The 17,452-nt window shown below is 41.7% G+C and overlaps 2 protein-coding genes across 2 annotated transcripts; both read left to right on the forward strand.

The window, feature by feature from the left end:
- The first annotated feature begins 7,345 nt into the window (after positions 1–7,345).
- On the forward strand, positions 7,346–9,649 carry LOC134290208 (uncharacterized protein K02A2.6-like). The gene has a single exon (XM_062857279.1). It carries the CDS (start codon positions 7,346–7,348, stop codon positions 9,647–9,649), a length of 2,304 nt encoding a protein of 767 aa, XP_062713263.1.
- Positions 9,650–9,694: 45 nt separating this feature from the next.
- LOC134289888 (uncharacterized protein K02A2.6-like) lies at positions 9,695–12,105 on the forward strand. Its single transcript, XM_062856584.1, has one exon. The coding sequence runs from the start codon at positions 9,695–9,697 to the stop codon at positions 11,801–11,803; it is 2,109 nt and encodes a 702-aa protein (XP_062712568.1). The 3' UTR covers positions 11,804–12,105.
- The last annotated feature ends 5,347 nt before the right edge of the window (positions 12,106–17,452 follow it).

The following is a 17,452-nucleotide window of genomic DNA, read 5'->3' on the forward strand; positions in this document are numbered from 1 at the left end:
CGGGAGAAATTTCTGAGAATATCCCGTGAGGAATTCGTAACGGAATTTCAGAAAAAGATCCACAGAATCCGGTAAGAATTCCCGAAGAAATCCCAGGATAAATTCCTAAAAAATCAAGGAAGGACCAATGGAGGGATCCCGGAAAGAATCCAGAAAGAAATCACAGGAGAAACCGCGGAAGGAATCCCGGGGAATGTACCAGAACAAATCCCGAGAGAAATGAGTGAATCTCTGATGAAATCCCAGGAAACATTCTTGAAGGAATCCCGTGAGAAGTCAATGAAATCTGGCGTTCGATTTGATTGTTGTGATTCCTGTGTAGATTCGACCTATTCAAACGCCAGAATGCCAGGAATAATCACGGGTGGAATCGCGAAAATAATGCTGGAAGAATCCCCAAACAAAGTTCCAAAGAAGACTACCTATATCAAATCATCATGTTACAGATTATTGTGTGTCACAAAGATTTTTAAGATTTTAAACAAATCATTCCAGAGTTTGTTTGAGAAATTCGTCTACCATAGAAATTCCTCTAGATATTTATAAATTTCTTTAGGCATTCGTTTGAAGAATCTATTGGAGATTGCTTTAGAACATCTACCAAAAATTTCTTCAGAAACTCTTCTAAAAAATTTCGAGAAAAATCTTTAGGAAATTTGTCCGTGTATTCGGCCAAAAACTCTCTCACGGAATCTTTCAAAAAAGGAGCGGACCTGGTGTGATGGTTGAAGCACAGGGCTATCACGCCTAGGACCTGGGATCGAATCCCACTCTCGACGAACTCACAAAATGTGAGTTCTTCCTTCGGAAGGGAAGTAAAGCGTGGGTCCCGAGATGAACTAGCCTAGGGATAAAAATCTCGTTAATACAGATAAAAAAATCTCGGGAGAAATACCTTTGCGAATGCTGGGACGAACTTCTGAAAGGATTCCGGGATGAATTTATGAAGGAATCCTTGGAACAATACTTGACGAAATGCCACGAAGAATCCTGATTGTAATAATGAAAGAATTTCCAGGAAGAAGTCTGGGATGAATCAATACAGAATTCTTGGGAGGAATTATAAGATGAAATCTGGCAAGAATCCTAGGAGAAATGCATAGAGAATTATCAGGAGATCTCGATATCTGTGACATACATATCATCTAGTGTGGTAAATTTCATTTCGCAATCTTTTCGACGCATGGGGCTTATACACTTGAACGGTTTTGACAAGATATTACTACACTGAGCAACGATATTAGCAACAGTATTTTTTTCACCCCCAGTGGGCTGAGATATTATCAAATCAAATCAATTATATTGCAGCACAATCTAGTGAGGAAATTTATAACTAGAGACTATTAGAATTGAAGATTTACACCCGTGTGAGCAACTCCGCCGAAAACATCAACTTCAAATTTTGATTTTGATCCGATAAGGATATCGGAAAAATAAATATACTTTACATTTGAAATTGGACCTATTAAACCATATGTGTGTGTAACCTTTGCAGAGCTGTTACAAAAGTGTCGATTTGGAAACCGCGAAATCCGCGCCAAGTCATATGAATTCCGAGCCGAGGTAATCAAATCCGCGTCAGTACAAAAACATACGGTTTTGATGACTGAAACTCATAAAAAGCCAGACTTTTGTTGTACTCCAGATGAAGAGCATTTCTAATGAAAAATATTTTTTTTACTAATAATTAATCTATCACTTTAGATGACAACTTATACATCAAACAAGAATTGAAAAATGTTGCAAATAGGCTAGCGAGATAATTGAAAGAAAATTTTCAGATACTTCCCGTGAATTTGATGGAATATTTTCTACAGAAACTTACTTTATGAAGATACAAATAGAGTAATACTAGTGGAATTCATTGATTAAGCCACCAATAAACTTTACTTCTAAGAAAAATATTTATAAAAAGGAAGCACTTCAAAAAATGTATGAAAAATCAGTAAAGATTTTAGTAAGTTAGGATTCCGAAAGCTTCAACGATTTCTTTAAGTATTCTGCAAAAAAATCCTCAAAAATTCTACCACTAAATCCTTTAATAACTGTTCCCGCAACTCTCCTCAAAACGAGTGCTCCGCCTGGAAATCAAAGAGAAATTTTACAACAGAAGTTTACGTATTTTCAGGATAATTCTATCAGAAATTTAGCAAAAAAAATCGGTTCCACATAAATTCCACAAATAACCGATTCAGGAATTTCGAGAACTCCGTTAAATTCATCCATAATGAATGAAAAAAGTACTGCATGTTAAAAAAAATTGCTAGAACTTTTCAAAACTTTTTTCCGTGGATTTTTTAAAGAATGCAATCATAAAAACCTGCAGGATGTCTTACCTGTGTCTTTTTTCAGGAACATCAGAATTTTCACGACATACTGCGTCAGAAAACCAATCAGATTGATTCGACTTCACATACCGTCTACAAAACCAATGATTTTCTTTACGAGATTTTATTAAATATAACTACAAAATTCAACCAAATGTTTCTCCAAAATTTCCGGTAGGCGTCTTTTTACAAATTCCATAAAAAACAGCTTTCATTATCACAAAGAAAGCCCAGCCCCATAACTCTAATTTGAAAATGTCCATTATTTTTTACTGATTGTGTTGAGCCTGATGTCTAAATATTTAATGTAAGTGCATTTGAAAACGATTCCCACAAAATCCGCGCCGAAATTGGCAAAAACGCGCGAAATCCGCGCGAAACGCAAAAACCGCGAAATCCGCGTGAAACGCAAAAACCGCGAAAAACGTTTCGATCCTAATTGGATCTTCTTCATGGAATCTGTAATTTTATTGTACGTTTACATTGGTTTTTAACGCGTTACGCAACACTTAACACATACCGAATAAGTTGTTGTTTCTTCGTCTAGTAGTTGTTTTTTGAAACATTTCAACTATCATTCCATGTTTTTGAAATTTGTCCATTTTTTGGAACCGGAAAACCTTTAAATTTCGAAAAACTGATTTGGCAGTCGGAACCCGGATCGCAATCCACTACTTTTGCGTGTAGACAAAATGACAGTTTAAAGTTCGTTCTATTCGTGTGTTGTATGGTCGATTATAATTGTGTCAGTTTGGTTGGTTCGTGCATTGTTGATTCTGTTTTGGTTATTCGCTTTTGTTCTTTTTAGGTTTGTTATTGTCCAATCCAAATTCCTGTGTGATAGTGGTTTGTGTTCAGAATTCCCGTGTTAATCTATCTGTAAGAACTTTGTAAACATCTTTTGTTCTCACGTATATGGATAGGCTTGCATTAGGTTTCGTGAGACATTTTTTGGACAACTCAATATAGTGGAGTAGACCAGCTTATGTCGAATTCGTTTTTGAACCTGGGTTGGAACTGGATCGGCGGAAAATGTGTAAACAAACAACATCAAACAAACTTTAGTACAAGCGAAACCGAAGTCGGGTTGGGGTTGAAACTGTGATCTGATCCAGTTCCAACCCAGGTTGGAACTGAATCAAAAACGAAAACGACATTAGAGTACGTTCAGATTGTCTGTGTTTGTTTACCCTAAATGGTGACTCGTCGCCCTGAAAAAAATGCAAAACTAAATAGGGGTATACCACAATAGATCAAAGTAATGATCGCAATGGCTTGAATTAAAAAGATAAAAAAAAAGTGTATGAAGTAGGTATGGATGTTCTGAACAACTTCTCCGACAGTATGTTGAAATATTGTGTAAATCTCAAGATGTTCACTTTCAAAGTACAAAGTGGAGCGGATCTGGTGTGATAGTTAAAGCACGTGACTATCCTGCCGGGGTCCTGAGATTGCACTACTGGTAAAACTCACAAAATGGAGGGTCCTCCTTCGTAAGGGAAGTAAAGCGCAGGTCCTGAGATGAATTAGTCTATAAGGCTAAAGATCTCGTTAATACAGATAGAATAAAAAAGTACCGTCTTATAAATAGAACGCAGGGCGAGTATGGGTAAATCATACCAAAGTCACACTAAACTGGAGATAAGCACGAAACTCGATTTCTCCATCTGATTAAAGACGACGTCAGATACATACCTGAATCCTTCGGCAATAACCTACTGATTGACGTCATCCGATATGAAGACAACCGTGAAGGTCACTGTCAGGCGCTCATCAAACCGTAAACAGTTTTCGTTCCAAATTATTCGGACATTAGTCTAATCCTTAGCAACGCATTCCAACTTTAGGTAGGTATTCGTACTCTGCCACAGTGCTACCGTTAATGAATTGTAGCGCTTTTTTTTGTCACACGTTTATCTTTTCCAATGACAATTGAGGTTGTTAGATCATTCTCGTCTGACCGACGGACACGTCCGGACACCCACAGATGAGTTATGGGCAATGAATGAAACACTACTGACTGAGGCATTAACTACTCTTTCCAGACAGTTGAATCAGCGCTGGGCAGGCAGGCCACATGGGCGCACAGAGAAGATAATTGTCCGTTGATTACCCTGTGAACGTCAGAGCGTCTCGTGTAGCAGTCATACCCAACGATTCATTGTGAAACGTACAATTATTCTGAAGCACTATCAGCCGCCAGCGCAGTACATTCATCGCGAATTCAAATTTTCAGTGCCTAATCGTGATCCCCAAATCGCTGCCCGGGAGAGATGTTTAACTTCCGCATAGTTTTGGAAGGGCCAACTACGCAAATACGCTAGTGTGTCGGGATGACAAATGTCCATGTTTGCCAATGCTAATTTGGCGATCAAAATTACCCAAGACGACTTGTGTTTGGGGCACAAAGAGATGTTTTTTTTGGCGCTGCGTTGGGCTCACAAACGGCAGTTTTTTCCCATCTGTTTTCTGTTTGAGCTGAGGGGTGAATCATCTGCGGTATCGCATCGTCTGTCTGTAGCATTCATTAGCACGTGGGTAATTATTGGGATCAACGGAACTTCGGACCTTGTTGTATTTTGAATGGGCTTCACAGAAAGTGTCAATAAGTTTTAATTAATTTGATTAGCTTGTAAACAGTTCTGATTTCTTTCGATGTTTCAAGGATTGAGCAATTCAAAATGTGTGATTTGACACATTTTAATATATAGTATTTATAATGCTGTATTGATTATGGCCAAGGTCAATGATTCCGAAATCAATGTTCAATCTTACTACATTCTTACTACATTTTCATAAACTACTTTCGCTTGGATGGGAACCTGTGGAACAGGTACCTAGTCGTCTGCCGGTTGCCATATAACAATTTATTGACTGTGTGCTAGCGTACGAGTGTACCGCTCACGGCGGAGCGGTAGTGAATTAAAAGCTGTTAGAAATACCATAATATTTAGTGTCCCAGTGACCTTGCTGAAACTGGTTTTAGAGCAATCCTGAAAAGATTATCAACTGCGACAGATTAAAATTAGAAGACATAAAAAGCATTCCACAGCAGTTTCATAACCATGTGTGAAAATATAGAATTGGTGAAACAATGTTTAAAGCTTGTAGGAGATTCTATCTGTTTTACAGTTTCTAAGCAAACAACAGGCGAAAAAAATGCTAGCAAGTTTCATTCGATAGGATACACAAAAGTTGTTTCACGTTGATTACATTTATCCCATCAGAGATTGACGCCGTTGATCTCACTCACAAAAGGTCAGTCAAATTTATTTTGATTTTTATGAGATATCGGCTTACAATTAGTTTTCCACTTATACTGTGATTGCTTTGGAGCCCTTTGTATCGAATAGTACTTTCGCTTTATGATTGATTGAAAAAATCTATCAGTGAATGAGCTTGGCCCAAGGGTTGAAATCTAGATAAAGATAAAGATGCTCTCATCTTTGCTTATTTATACAAAACATCTCACAAATCAAGATTTCGTCTTACATATTATAGTTATGCGGTACGCACAGTCATCTAGTTCAGAAATATTCGTGGGGCACCGCAAGGTTTTGGAAAGTGCACTGAGACACTTCAAAGATTCTACCTTCACTTAAGGACAAACGTCTTGAAATCCCGCTTCAACAGTGCATCAGAATTTCAGACGCACAAATCTTAAGAAGCAAGCTTCAAACAACAGTGCATTTTATTATTCTGTTCTTGCTCACTTGCAAAAAGCTTAAAATAAGAAGCTCAGGTGCATTGGTTTTGTTTACGTAGAGATTTGTGCGCTCGAAATCGTGAGTAGGTGCAAAAGTCGGCCATTGTGGCGGCTATTTTGGGATTGTAACAAGTCTGTCCTTAAACATGCTGAAAAATCAATCAAATGAGAACAAGGCAGATCCACGGTAAAATTATTTCAGAATGAATCCTGCAAGAATGCTCCCTGGTAATCACAAACAATACAATATTAGAAGTAGTTGACCAAAATTCTCGATGTAAATATGTTGACGTTTTACTCTAGATTTTATGGATATCCATAGCACCAAATATCCTACATGAAGTCTGCAATGCATCTTCAAGAACTTTGCTGAAACTCTCAAAAACAATCCCATTTCTGCGGTTTTGCGAAGAACCTGGGAAGACATGTACCAAAAATTTCAAAATCAGTTTACCAGGAATTCCACTGGAAACATGTTATTGATCTTCAAAGGAATCTTATTCCGATCTGAGTACAGAAAACCTAGAAAAAAAAAAATACCAAAAACATTTTCAGTAATGTGCTGAAATTCTGAAAATGAAGTTCCCAGGATCTTTTATGGAATACGTTATAAATTGCTCCGGAAATCAAGTAATGATCTTAGATAAACGTCTTTCAAAATCCATACTAAAGCTATGTTCATTTAGAATCCGGAATGACAAAATCACGTATATCTTAGGGATGGAATAACAAACATAAAAGGTGAAGCCCTCTGTTGAGGACAACCCTATCGCGCCGTACCAACCGGTACTGCGCACGCCGCTGGGCTCGCACTCGGCAGCATAGCTGTCACTGTGTGATGCTGGAGATGCGCATCAATGAATGCTTTTAATGTGGTTGTCGTTGTATTGTTTGTACATAGTTTGTATCAGTTTGTTTACGTCCCGCAATGTAATTCGTTTTGCACCTTTAACGTGTCGTATTAAATAAGTTGTTTTAATCGTTATCGTGCGTGTTTTAATCCCCAATGTAGGGACAATCCGAAAGTGATAATCGGGGGATTTCCGAGGTGCAAAAGTGGCGACGAGTATTCGCGAGTGAGGGTAGTTTTTCCGTCGACAAAAACTCACCCAACATTTCGTCACCCGCGCGGAAGAAGCGAAAGTGGAGTGCGATGGCCGACGGTGGTAGTGATCGTGACGGGCAAAATGGTGTTGACCCCGCGGGAGTGTTTAATCAACGGCAATTAAATCAGCCGATTATCCCCGCGACGTCGACGACGACGACGGTCCACCCGCAGCAGCAGCAGCAGCAGCAGATTTTTGTGCCCGTTATGACGACACACCAGCAGCAGCAGCCGTTCATTCCAGTTTCTTCGGCTCAGCAGCAGCAGTTCCCAACCTTCCCACCCCACCAAACGCAAGCGCCGCAGGTTAGTAATGATGTGCTCATTCAATTTATGCATATCATGCAGCAATCGATAACCCAGAGCCAGATGCAACACCAACAAATCATGGCTCAGGTGGTTAAGCTGCAGCAGCAGTCCGACGACGACAGAAAGCAGCTTTTTCGCAGCATCTCGTCGTCGATTAATGTGCAAGTACCACCTAACCCGGAACAGATCCTTGACTCCTTGGCCAGCAATATCAAGGAATTCCAGTATGAGGCCGAAAGCAACGCTACTTTCGCGGCCTGGTACTCTCGATACGACGACCTTTTCGAGAAGGATGCTGCAAGGTTGGACGACGAGGCGAAAGTTCGCCTGCTTATGCGAAAATTGGGTTTATCGGAGCATGAACGGTACGTGAGCTATATTCTCCCGAAACTTCCAAAGGAGTTTAGTTTCGCACAGACAGTTGTCAAGCTCAAGAGCCTGTTTGGAGCGAAAGAGTCGGTTATCAGCCGTCGATACCGATGCCTGCAGATCGCGAAGAACCCCACTGAGGATCATGTGGCGTTCGCGTGCAGGGTGAACAAGGCTTGTGTGGAGTTTGAACTGGGGAAACTCACCGAGGAGCAGTTCAAGTGCTTAGTGTACGTGTGTGGCCTGAAATCGGAGAACGACGTCGAGATTCGCACTCGTCTCCTCACGAAAATCGAGGACAACAACGACGTCACGTTGGAGCAGCTCTCCGAAGAGTGCCAGCGCTTATTCAATCTGAAGCACGACAGCGCGATGATTGAATCTCAGGCCCCGTACAGCGAAGTACAAGCGGTGAGGAAGTTTGGTGGGAAGCGGTTCGGTAAGCATGACCGGGAGTCTCCAAGACGTTTTTCCAGTGACGCCGTCCAGAGACCAAGCTACGCGTGTTGGCTCTGCGGTGCATTACACTACGCCCGGGATTGCAGCTACAGGAAGCATAAGTGTTCCGACTGTGGCCAAGTTGGACACCGTGAAGGCTATTGTGAAAGTGCAAAGTACCGAAGACCCGGAAGTAAGAAGAAGAAGAAAGGAGTCTCGACCAAGGTGGTGGTTGTCGACGTGTGCAGCGTGCAGCAACGGCGCAGATTTGTCTCCGTTGGCCTATCCGGAACGGACATCCGGCTGCAACTCGACACCGCCTCGGATATCACCGTAATCAGCAGGGAAAGTTGGAAGAAGCTTGGCAGCCCTGCACTATCGGCCTCAACGGTGAAAGCGAAGACAGCGTCCGGCAACATTTTGTCACTCGATGGGGAATTCGAGTGCGACGTCACCATCGGCGAAAGCACACAGCGTGCGTTGATCCGTGTCACCGAGAACAAACTCCATCTACTCGGTGCGGATCTGGTGGACGTCTTTAATCTCTGGTCCGTGCCCATGGACAGTTTCTGTTGCCACGTGTCGGGTTCTCCTACGACGACCGCTGCACTCAAGTCGTCTTTCCCCAACGTTTTCAGCGAGCAGCTCGGCTTGTGCAGCAAAACGAAAGTGAAGTTGGAGCTGAAAGAAAGTGTTCGACCCGTATTCTGCCCGAAGCGTCCGGTTGCGTACGCGATGTACGACGCCGTGGACCAAGAGCTCGACCGGCTGGAGAAGCTGAATATCATCACTCCGGTCGAATATTCGGAGTGGGCAGCTCCGATCGTCGTCGTCCGCAAAGCCAATGGCACCATCCGAATTTGCGGAGACTATTCCACGGGGTTGAATGCTGCTCTCCAACCAAATCAGTACCCACTTCCACTGCCCGACGACATCTTCGCCAAGCTGGCTAACTGTAAGTACTTCAGCCAGATCGATTTGTCCGACGCCTTCTTGCAGGTGGAAGTTGACGAGCAGTGCCGCAAGTTGCTCACCATAAATACGCATCGTGGCCTCTATTCCTACAACCGCCTCCCGCCGGGTGTGAAGGTCGCACCTGGGGCATTCCAGCAGATCACCGATACCATGCTAGCCGGTCTGGAGTGCACTTCCGGATATCTTGACGATGTCATCATCGGAGGTCGGACTGAAGAGGAGCACGATCGCAATTTGCGGGCTGCCCTGAAGCGAATCCAGGATTTCGGCTTCACCATTCGACCCGAAAAGTGCACGTTCCGCAAGCAGCAAGTGCAGTACGTGGGTCATGTTGTCGACAGTCGCGGGCTACGTCCGGATCCGGCCAAAATCGAGGCGATCACCAAGCTACCGCCGCCTACCGATGTATCCGGAGTGTGATCCTTCCTGGGGGCCATCAACTATTATGGCAAGTTCGTCCCCAACATGCGAAAGCTTCGCTACCCGCTCGACAATCTGCTGAAGGCTGAAGTGAAGTTCCAGTGGACCCCGGAGTGCCAGAAAGCGTTCGAGCACTTCAAGAAGATTCTCTCCTCGGATCTGCTGCTCACTCACTACGATCCGAAGCGGGAGATCATCGTTTCTGCCGACGCGTCATCCGTTGGGCTTGGGGCGACCATCAGCCACAAGTTCCCCGACGGCACCATCAAGGTCGTGCAGCACGCGTCAAGGGCACTCACGAAGGCAGAGCAGGGCTACAGCCAGCCGGACCGCGAGGGTTTGGCCATTATTTTCGCCGTAACGAAGTTTCACAAGATGCTCTTCGGACGGCACTTCCGGCTGCAAACCGACCACCAGCCTCTGCTCCGGATCTTCGGCTCCAAGAAGGGAATACCGGTCTACACGGCAAACCGGTTGCAACGTTTCGCCCTTCATCTGCTTCTCTACGATTTCGAGATCGAGTACGTGCCCACCCACAAGTTCGGCAATGCGGACCTGCTTTCCCGGTTGATCAACCAGCACGTCAAACCCGAAGAGGACTACGTCATCGCGAGCCTCAACCTGGAAGAGGATCTCAGGTCAGTTGTAACTAATACAGTTAAAGTGTTGCCTCTCAATTTCAGAGCCGTCGCGCAAAGCACCCAAGCAGACCCGCTGCTCCGGAAAGTCTACCACCACATCCAACACGGTTGGCCCGAATCCAAACTCTCGGGTTCCGACATCCAACGGTTCCAAGCACGCAAGGAATCGCTCTCGGTGGTAGATGGGTGCATCATGTTTGCCGAACGGCTCGTCATCCCGTCGCTGCTCCGCAAGCGATGCCTCGAACAGCTTCATCGTGGTCATCCCGGCATGCAGCGTATGAAAGCCCTCGCCCGAAGCTACGTGTACTGGCCCAGCTTGGATGCCGACATCGTCAACTTCGTCAAGGCATGCCAACAGTGTGCGTCCGTAGCCAGATCGCCTCCTCACTCTCCACCGGTGCCGTGGCCCAAGCCGACCGCTCCCTGGCAGCGCGTCCACGTCGACTACGCCGGCCCGATCGAAGGCGAGTACTATTTGATCGCCGTCGACGCCTTCTCCAAGTGGCCAGAGATCATCCAAACGACCCGAATCACCTCAGCGGTGACGATTACCATTCTCCGTGGGTTGTTTGCTCGGCTGGGTATGCCCGTGACACTAGTCAGCGATAACGGTACCCAGTTCACGAGCGCCGAGTTCGCCGATTTCTGCGCCTCCAACGGCATTGAGCACCTCACGACGGCCCCGTTCCATCCACAGTCGAATGGCCAAGCGGAGCGATTCGTGGACACCTTCAAGCGGGCCGTGAAGAAGATTCGAGAGGGGAGAGGATCGATACAGCAAGCACTGGACATCTTCTTGCTGACGTACCGAAGCACGCCCAACCGGGCGCTACCTGACCAGAAGTCGCCATCGGAGGTCATGTTCGGGCGCAAAATCCGTACGTGTCTCGAGCTTCTGCGTCCTCCACCGGTACGAACACCAGTGCAACCGTCCGACGACAAGAAACCGAGATCGTTTTGCCGGAACGACACCGTCTACGCCAAGCTCTACGGCCGAAACGGTTGGAAATGGGTTCCCGGCACAGTCGTCGAGAAAATCGGAGACGTTATGTACAACGTGTGGGTTGAAGATCACCGAATGCTGCGCTCCCATATCAATCAGCTCCGGAGTCGCCAAGCTGCTGGCACGACACCGAAGCAACCCGTCAGGCAGGCCGCCTCCAGCCAGCATTCGTTGCCGCTCGACATCCTGTTGGGTGCCTGGAATCTCCCAAGCCGACTATCAGGCACGCCGACACCGTCGCTTGTCCCGAGCGCCTCTGCATCGTCACCTACGTTGGGACCAGTCTCCAGTCCAGAGCCTACCCTGCTAGGTTCTCCGCCGGCCCGTGCGTCGTCTACGCCACGGCACGAGGCCCCGGCGACTCCGTCCATGTCATCGTCAGGTACAACGTCAACATCTACCGAATTCGAATCCGCTGTCGAAGTTGAACCGGTGGTAGATCTCCCTAGGCGTTCTTCACGGACTCGAAGACCGCCAGTTAGGTTCGACCCCTACCACCTCTATTAAGAGGGGAGATGTTGAGGACAACCCTATCGCGCCGTACCAACCGGTACTGCGCACGCCGCTGGGCTCGCACTCGGCAGCATAGCTGTCACTGTGTGATGCTGGAGATGCGCATCAATGAATGCTTTTAATGTGGTTGTCGTTGTATTGTTTGTACATAGTTTGTATCAGTTTGTTTACGTCCCGCAATGTAATTCGTTTTGCACCTTTAACGTGTCGTATTAAATAAGTTGTTTTAATCGTTATCGTGCGTGTTTTAATCCCCAATGTAGGGACAATCCGAAAGTGATAATCGGGGGATTTCCGAGGTGCAAAACCCTCAAAACAAAGGTTATTTATTGTGCTTTCATGGAAAAATATCATTGAAATTATTTATTTTTATTTTTCACACATTTTCTCACTTTTTCAGTGTTGACCTCTCTAAAAATCTGCACAACGGTGGTAAATTTTAGCAACAACCCCTTCCGCACGTTTGTTCAACAATCAGGTCATCTACGCAGTGTCCTGAGTGCCTTGACTAGTCTGACTAGGATTCCGAAGAAAAATTGCCAAACTTTTTTTTTATTGCGAAATGAGGGGCAATTCAGTGAATTGAGAAAACGCGAAATTTGAGTGTTTTTTTCGTTGATAAACACTACCCATCTGTGACGATACCACTGAACGTCTCCGGCTGTCATGGCAGCTCATCAAAATAGGTAAAACATCTACATATGCCTTGTGTGCGTTTTTGAAAAGCAGCACGCGATTCTTGAGGCTGTCATCCTTGTATGAATTGGTTCTCATCACCTTGTTGCGAAAAAAACCATGCCCAGAGTTCGAACTTCTTGCCAAATCTTCAAATTCAAAGCAGATTTATCAATGAACCCAAGCTTTTTTCTTCCGAGGACACTTCCTTATGCCATGGTTAACAACATCTGTGCACATAACACATAATGGTTTTGACGATATGTATTAACATTTTTCGCGACTGTCGTACCTGACCACGCTAAATTTTCAACGTGTTTGTGCAAGATTTTTTTCCTCCTCTTGTCTTCAATCTGAAATAACTTTTCACTCGTTGCAAGAAAATCGATGAAATTCTCACCATTTAAAGAGGATTAGTGTATGATCAGAGTGCTGCAAAAGAATGATGATTATGTTCATTGAGAGCGCCACTAGAAAATGTGACATGATTCCGGATTCTAAGTGAAAATAGCTTTAGACATCATTCAGGGGTTAACGCTGGTCGCTGAGGTTCTTGTTAAAAACCCGTTAAAATACCACTTATTTGGCAGGAATTTCACAACGAATCAGATCGGGATCTCGTTCAGAATTCTGAAAGATCTTGTCCAGAAATTTTCAAAAATATCCCTAGCAAGAAAGTTGAACAACTGTGCACTTCTCTTATTATGCTTTGGCAATGAATAAATGAATAAAATTCAATATCACAACGACAAATGTGTGTACCTGGGGTCGTTTTAGAAAGTAATTCATATAGGAATGCCTGAGGAAATTCCTGGAGGACATTTCTAAAGAAATGTCCAGAGAAATACATTGGAGGAATTCCTAAAGGAATCCCCGGAAAAAATCCAGGAGGAATCCCTGGAAGAGAAATTTCTGGAGGATATCCTGAACGAATCCCTGGAAACAATCCTGGCGGAATTCTTAGAGGAATGCCTGAAGGAATTTCTGAAGGAATCGCTGGAGAAATTTATGGATGATTCCCTAAAGAAATTCCTGGATGAAATCCTGAAAGGAATCCCTATATAAATTTTTAGAGAAATCTCTAGGGAAGTCCCTGGAGAAATTCCTGAAGGAATCCCCGGGGGAACTCCTGGACGAAGTCCTGAAGGAATTCCTGGAGGAGCTCCTGAAGGAATGCCTGGAAAGAATTCCTGGAAAAATACCTGGAGGAAGTCCAGAAAAAATGCCTGTAAGAATTCTTGAAGGAATGCCTCGAGAAAGTTCTGGAAGAAATGGTTGGCGGAATTCCAGAAAGAATGCTTGAAGGAGTTCCAGGAGGAATTTATGAAGCAATCCCTAGAGGAATTCATGAGCAACTACCTGAATAAATTTCTGGAAGAATTCCAGGATGAATTCCTGGATGAAATTCTAGAAGAGTTCCTGGAGAAATTCGTGAAGGAATCCTGGAGAAATTCCTCAAGAAATTCTTAGGAGAAATTCCTCAAGGAATTCTTTGGAGAATCACTGGACCAATAGCAAGAGGAACCTCTGGAGGAATTCCTGAATGAATCTCTAGAGGCTTTCCACGGACCAGCACGAATTCATTTTAATCGATGTTTTTTAATCTACTTGATATTTTCGTATACTATTCCTTTTTATGTGAGAAACCATTTTTTCATATCAAAAGTTCATATTTTGTCTCGACTAACTTTCAATTAGGGCCTATGAAAAAATGGAACACAAGCAAATAAAAAATTATAACACGGAAATGGCTTGTTCGATCGGAAAGGTGTCTTAAGCAAAGCTGTAGAATAATATATGGCGGCTCTCAGAAAAATACACATTGAAGAATTTATTTAGTTTTTCTTCTGAAAAAAACTGAATTTTGTTACTAAAAATCAAATATCTCAAAAAGCTATTTTTTTACCTTCGTGTTTTTTTTGTGAGAATAAAGTTCATTCTGTTAGCTATCATCTCTAAAATTTTTATAGTGGTGAAAAAATGTACAAAAAAGTTATGGCACTTTGATCATTTTTGGTTGCGTGTTTTTTTTTAGAGTGCATGACGAATTTCCCGCAAACTAGATTTTGGGGTAGGCAGTACCCTCTCAGATTTCAATGGAATTGTGTAGGTATAAAGACTATGTACTTTAAAACAACGTTGCATACTTTGTTGTTTTTTTAATTTATCTACACTAATATTTGAAAAGGGCTTAAGTTTTTGACCATTTTTTTATACCAATGTAACTTAAAAATAACATGACCTACAAAAAAGTGTGGTATGTGTGACTTTAAGGAATTTGTGTGAACTTTCAAGTAAAAAATTGAAATATTGAAAAAAAAAAACGATCACGCTAAAAAAAGGTAAAAAAATAAATTGAAGTGAATTTGGAATACATGCCCATTTGCGAAATTAAATTAATCCTATTTCGGAGAACCAAACCCCACACCAACCGTTAAGAATAGAATTCAAAATGGATTAAAGTAATTAAATTGCTATTATCTGAATCCAACCCAACACAAAATGTTTTTTTTTGAGTCAAACCAATTTTTGGGTATTTTTATACGTGGATTTTTACATATTAATATTGAACATAGCTTTATTTGTTTCAATTTTAAATCTATCCAATACAAAGAATATAATTTAGGATTCTCTTTTGAACCAGAACACCAGATCTGTTACACAGAAATTCAGAATATCAACCAGAAGTCGAATTTCAACTTAAAAGTTTCCTTATTCATAGGAGAATAAAAAAAATACTTTGCATTAGATAGACTTGTGAATCAAACATATGGAGCTATGTTTAATTTAATATATGAAAATATCTGTAAAAAACGCCCTGGATAAAAACATTTTTTTTCTATCGGAGAGAAACACGCAAAATGATGACATGAAGTATTTGTTGTTAGGAACCATCCATTAAAGATGTAGCATTTTAGGGGTAGTTTATAATATTGCTAGGAGTCTTCTCTTAGGTATGGGAGAATATACTTTAAGAGGGGAGGAGCTGTCAAAAATTTTCCACTTATGCTATCGTGATTTCGAATGCAGCGACATGGTCAAACTCAAACATTACAGAATCCTTGAAAAAGGTCCAATAAGGACCGAAACGTCGAGTTAAGAAAACATATAGTTGTTTTTGATTGACCAAATTAGACTGAAATGCCAATTAAAGATATCATCCAACGTACAGTCGATCACCCAAAGAAAGTCAAACTCAAAGCAATAAAACAAGTACGACCACGATTCTCATCAGTCAACGAGTTTGAAACTTTTACTACAAATCATTTTATTGCAATAGGTAAATATCATTTAAAATAAAAAAAACAATAATTTTGCTTTCGGGATGAAATTGATCAGTAAATGAAATACCTTTGCATGTGCCAAAAATATGTTTTCCACCTGAATTAACCACCCCAGTATGCGAAATGCTACGCAAAACTTTTACGAGTTTTCTCAATTTTTAATTATTCAAGTTTAAAATTAAGTAAATTTTATGAAAACGCCTTAAAGTATGCACTTTTCATACTGAAAAAGTGATTACTTCCGGAAAAGTGCAATTTTATGTATAAATTCGAATATTTATAAAATTTTTGATGATGAAATCGTGTTTAGCAAATACTTGGCAGCTAAAAGCATCCATTCGAATATTCATTACATGTGCGATACAGCCACGGTAACAAAAGTTTGAAAGGGTGCCAAACACGCAATTACGGAAAATATTTAATTTAATACATAAATATGTGACTAATTCACTGTAAAACATGTAACTCATCATTTAATAATCCTTTAGCCAGATGATGGTCATTTTATACAAATTGTTTTAAGTTTAAAGCAATATTTTTAACAAATGAAAATGACCCTCACGTCGATCAATTTCACCCGAAATCACGGTACCTCAAAAATGCTTTTCTTCAAAAGTGCCCATCTTGCGATATATGGCAAAATTTTCAATAATAACAAAAATGTCATGTTTTGCAAATTGAAATAATTTTTCTTATTTGCATTTTTTTGACTTTTAAAGCTTATTGACATTTTTCAATGTTATAAAAGTTCACATGATTATCTAAAAGTCACCCATACATAACTTTTTTGTAGGTAATGTCATTTTTAAGTTATATTGAGTAAAAAACGGTCAAATACTTTAGCCCTTTTTAAATATTAGTCTAGATAAATAAAAAAAAACAACGTATGCAATCTTGCTTTAAAATACATAGTCTTTAAACCTAAGAAATTCCATCGGATTCTGAGACAGTTTTGCCAAACCCCTACGGCGAGTTTGCGTGAATTCGTCATACACTCTAAAAAACACACAACCGAAAATGTTCAAAGTGCCATAACTTTTTTGTACATTTTTTTACCATTATGAAATTTCTACAGATGGTAGCCAACAGAATGAACTTTATTCTAACAAAATATCACGAAGGTAAAAAAATAGCTTTTTGAGATATTTAATTTTTAGTAACAAAATTCAGTTTTTTCGGAAGAAAAACTAAATAAATTTTTCAATGTGTATTTTTCTGAGAGACACCATTTAATAATCTACAGCTTTGCCGAAGACAATTTTCCGATCAAACAAGCAGTTTCAGATACATGATTTTTCATTCGCATGTGTTCCATTTTTTCATAGGCCCTATTTGAAAATTAGTCGAGACTCCATGAAAAGTTGAAAAAATGGTTATTTATATTGATTAGAACAGCTGTGCAAAATAATATGCAAATCAAAAATGCAAAATTAAAAATAGTGGATTTTTTTCGTGCTGCTTCGTGGAAAGCCTCTCTAGTGGAATTCTTGGAGGAATCACTCAAAGAATCCTGGAGAAATGCCTGGAAGAATCCCTGAAGAAAGTCCAGGAGGAATGCCTGGAGGAATTCCTGGAGTAAACCCTGAAGGAATTGCTAAAGAAATACCAGGAAGTGTTCCTGAAGAAATCCCAGGAGGAAGTCCTGAACAAATCACAGAAAGAAATCTTGAAACAATTCTATGGA

Source organism: Aedes albopictus, chromosome 3 (assembly GCF_035046485.1).
Source record: "Aedes albopictus strain Foshan chromosome 3, AalbF5, whole genome shotgun sequence".
Lineage (NCBI taxonomy): Eukaryota > Metazoa > Arthropoda > Insecta > Diptera > Culicidae > Aedes > Aedes albopictus.

Excerpts from the sequence above, each read along its gene's own strand:
- LOC134290208 (XM_062857279.1), top strand. The coding sequence starts at position 7,346 with ATGACGACACACCAGCAGCAGCAGCCGTTCATTCCAGTTTCTTCGGCT.
- LOC134289888 (XM_062856584.1), top strand. The coding sequence starts at position 9,695 with ATGCGAAAGCTTCGCTACCCGCTCGACAATCTGCTGAAGGCTGAAGTG.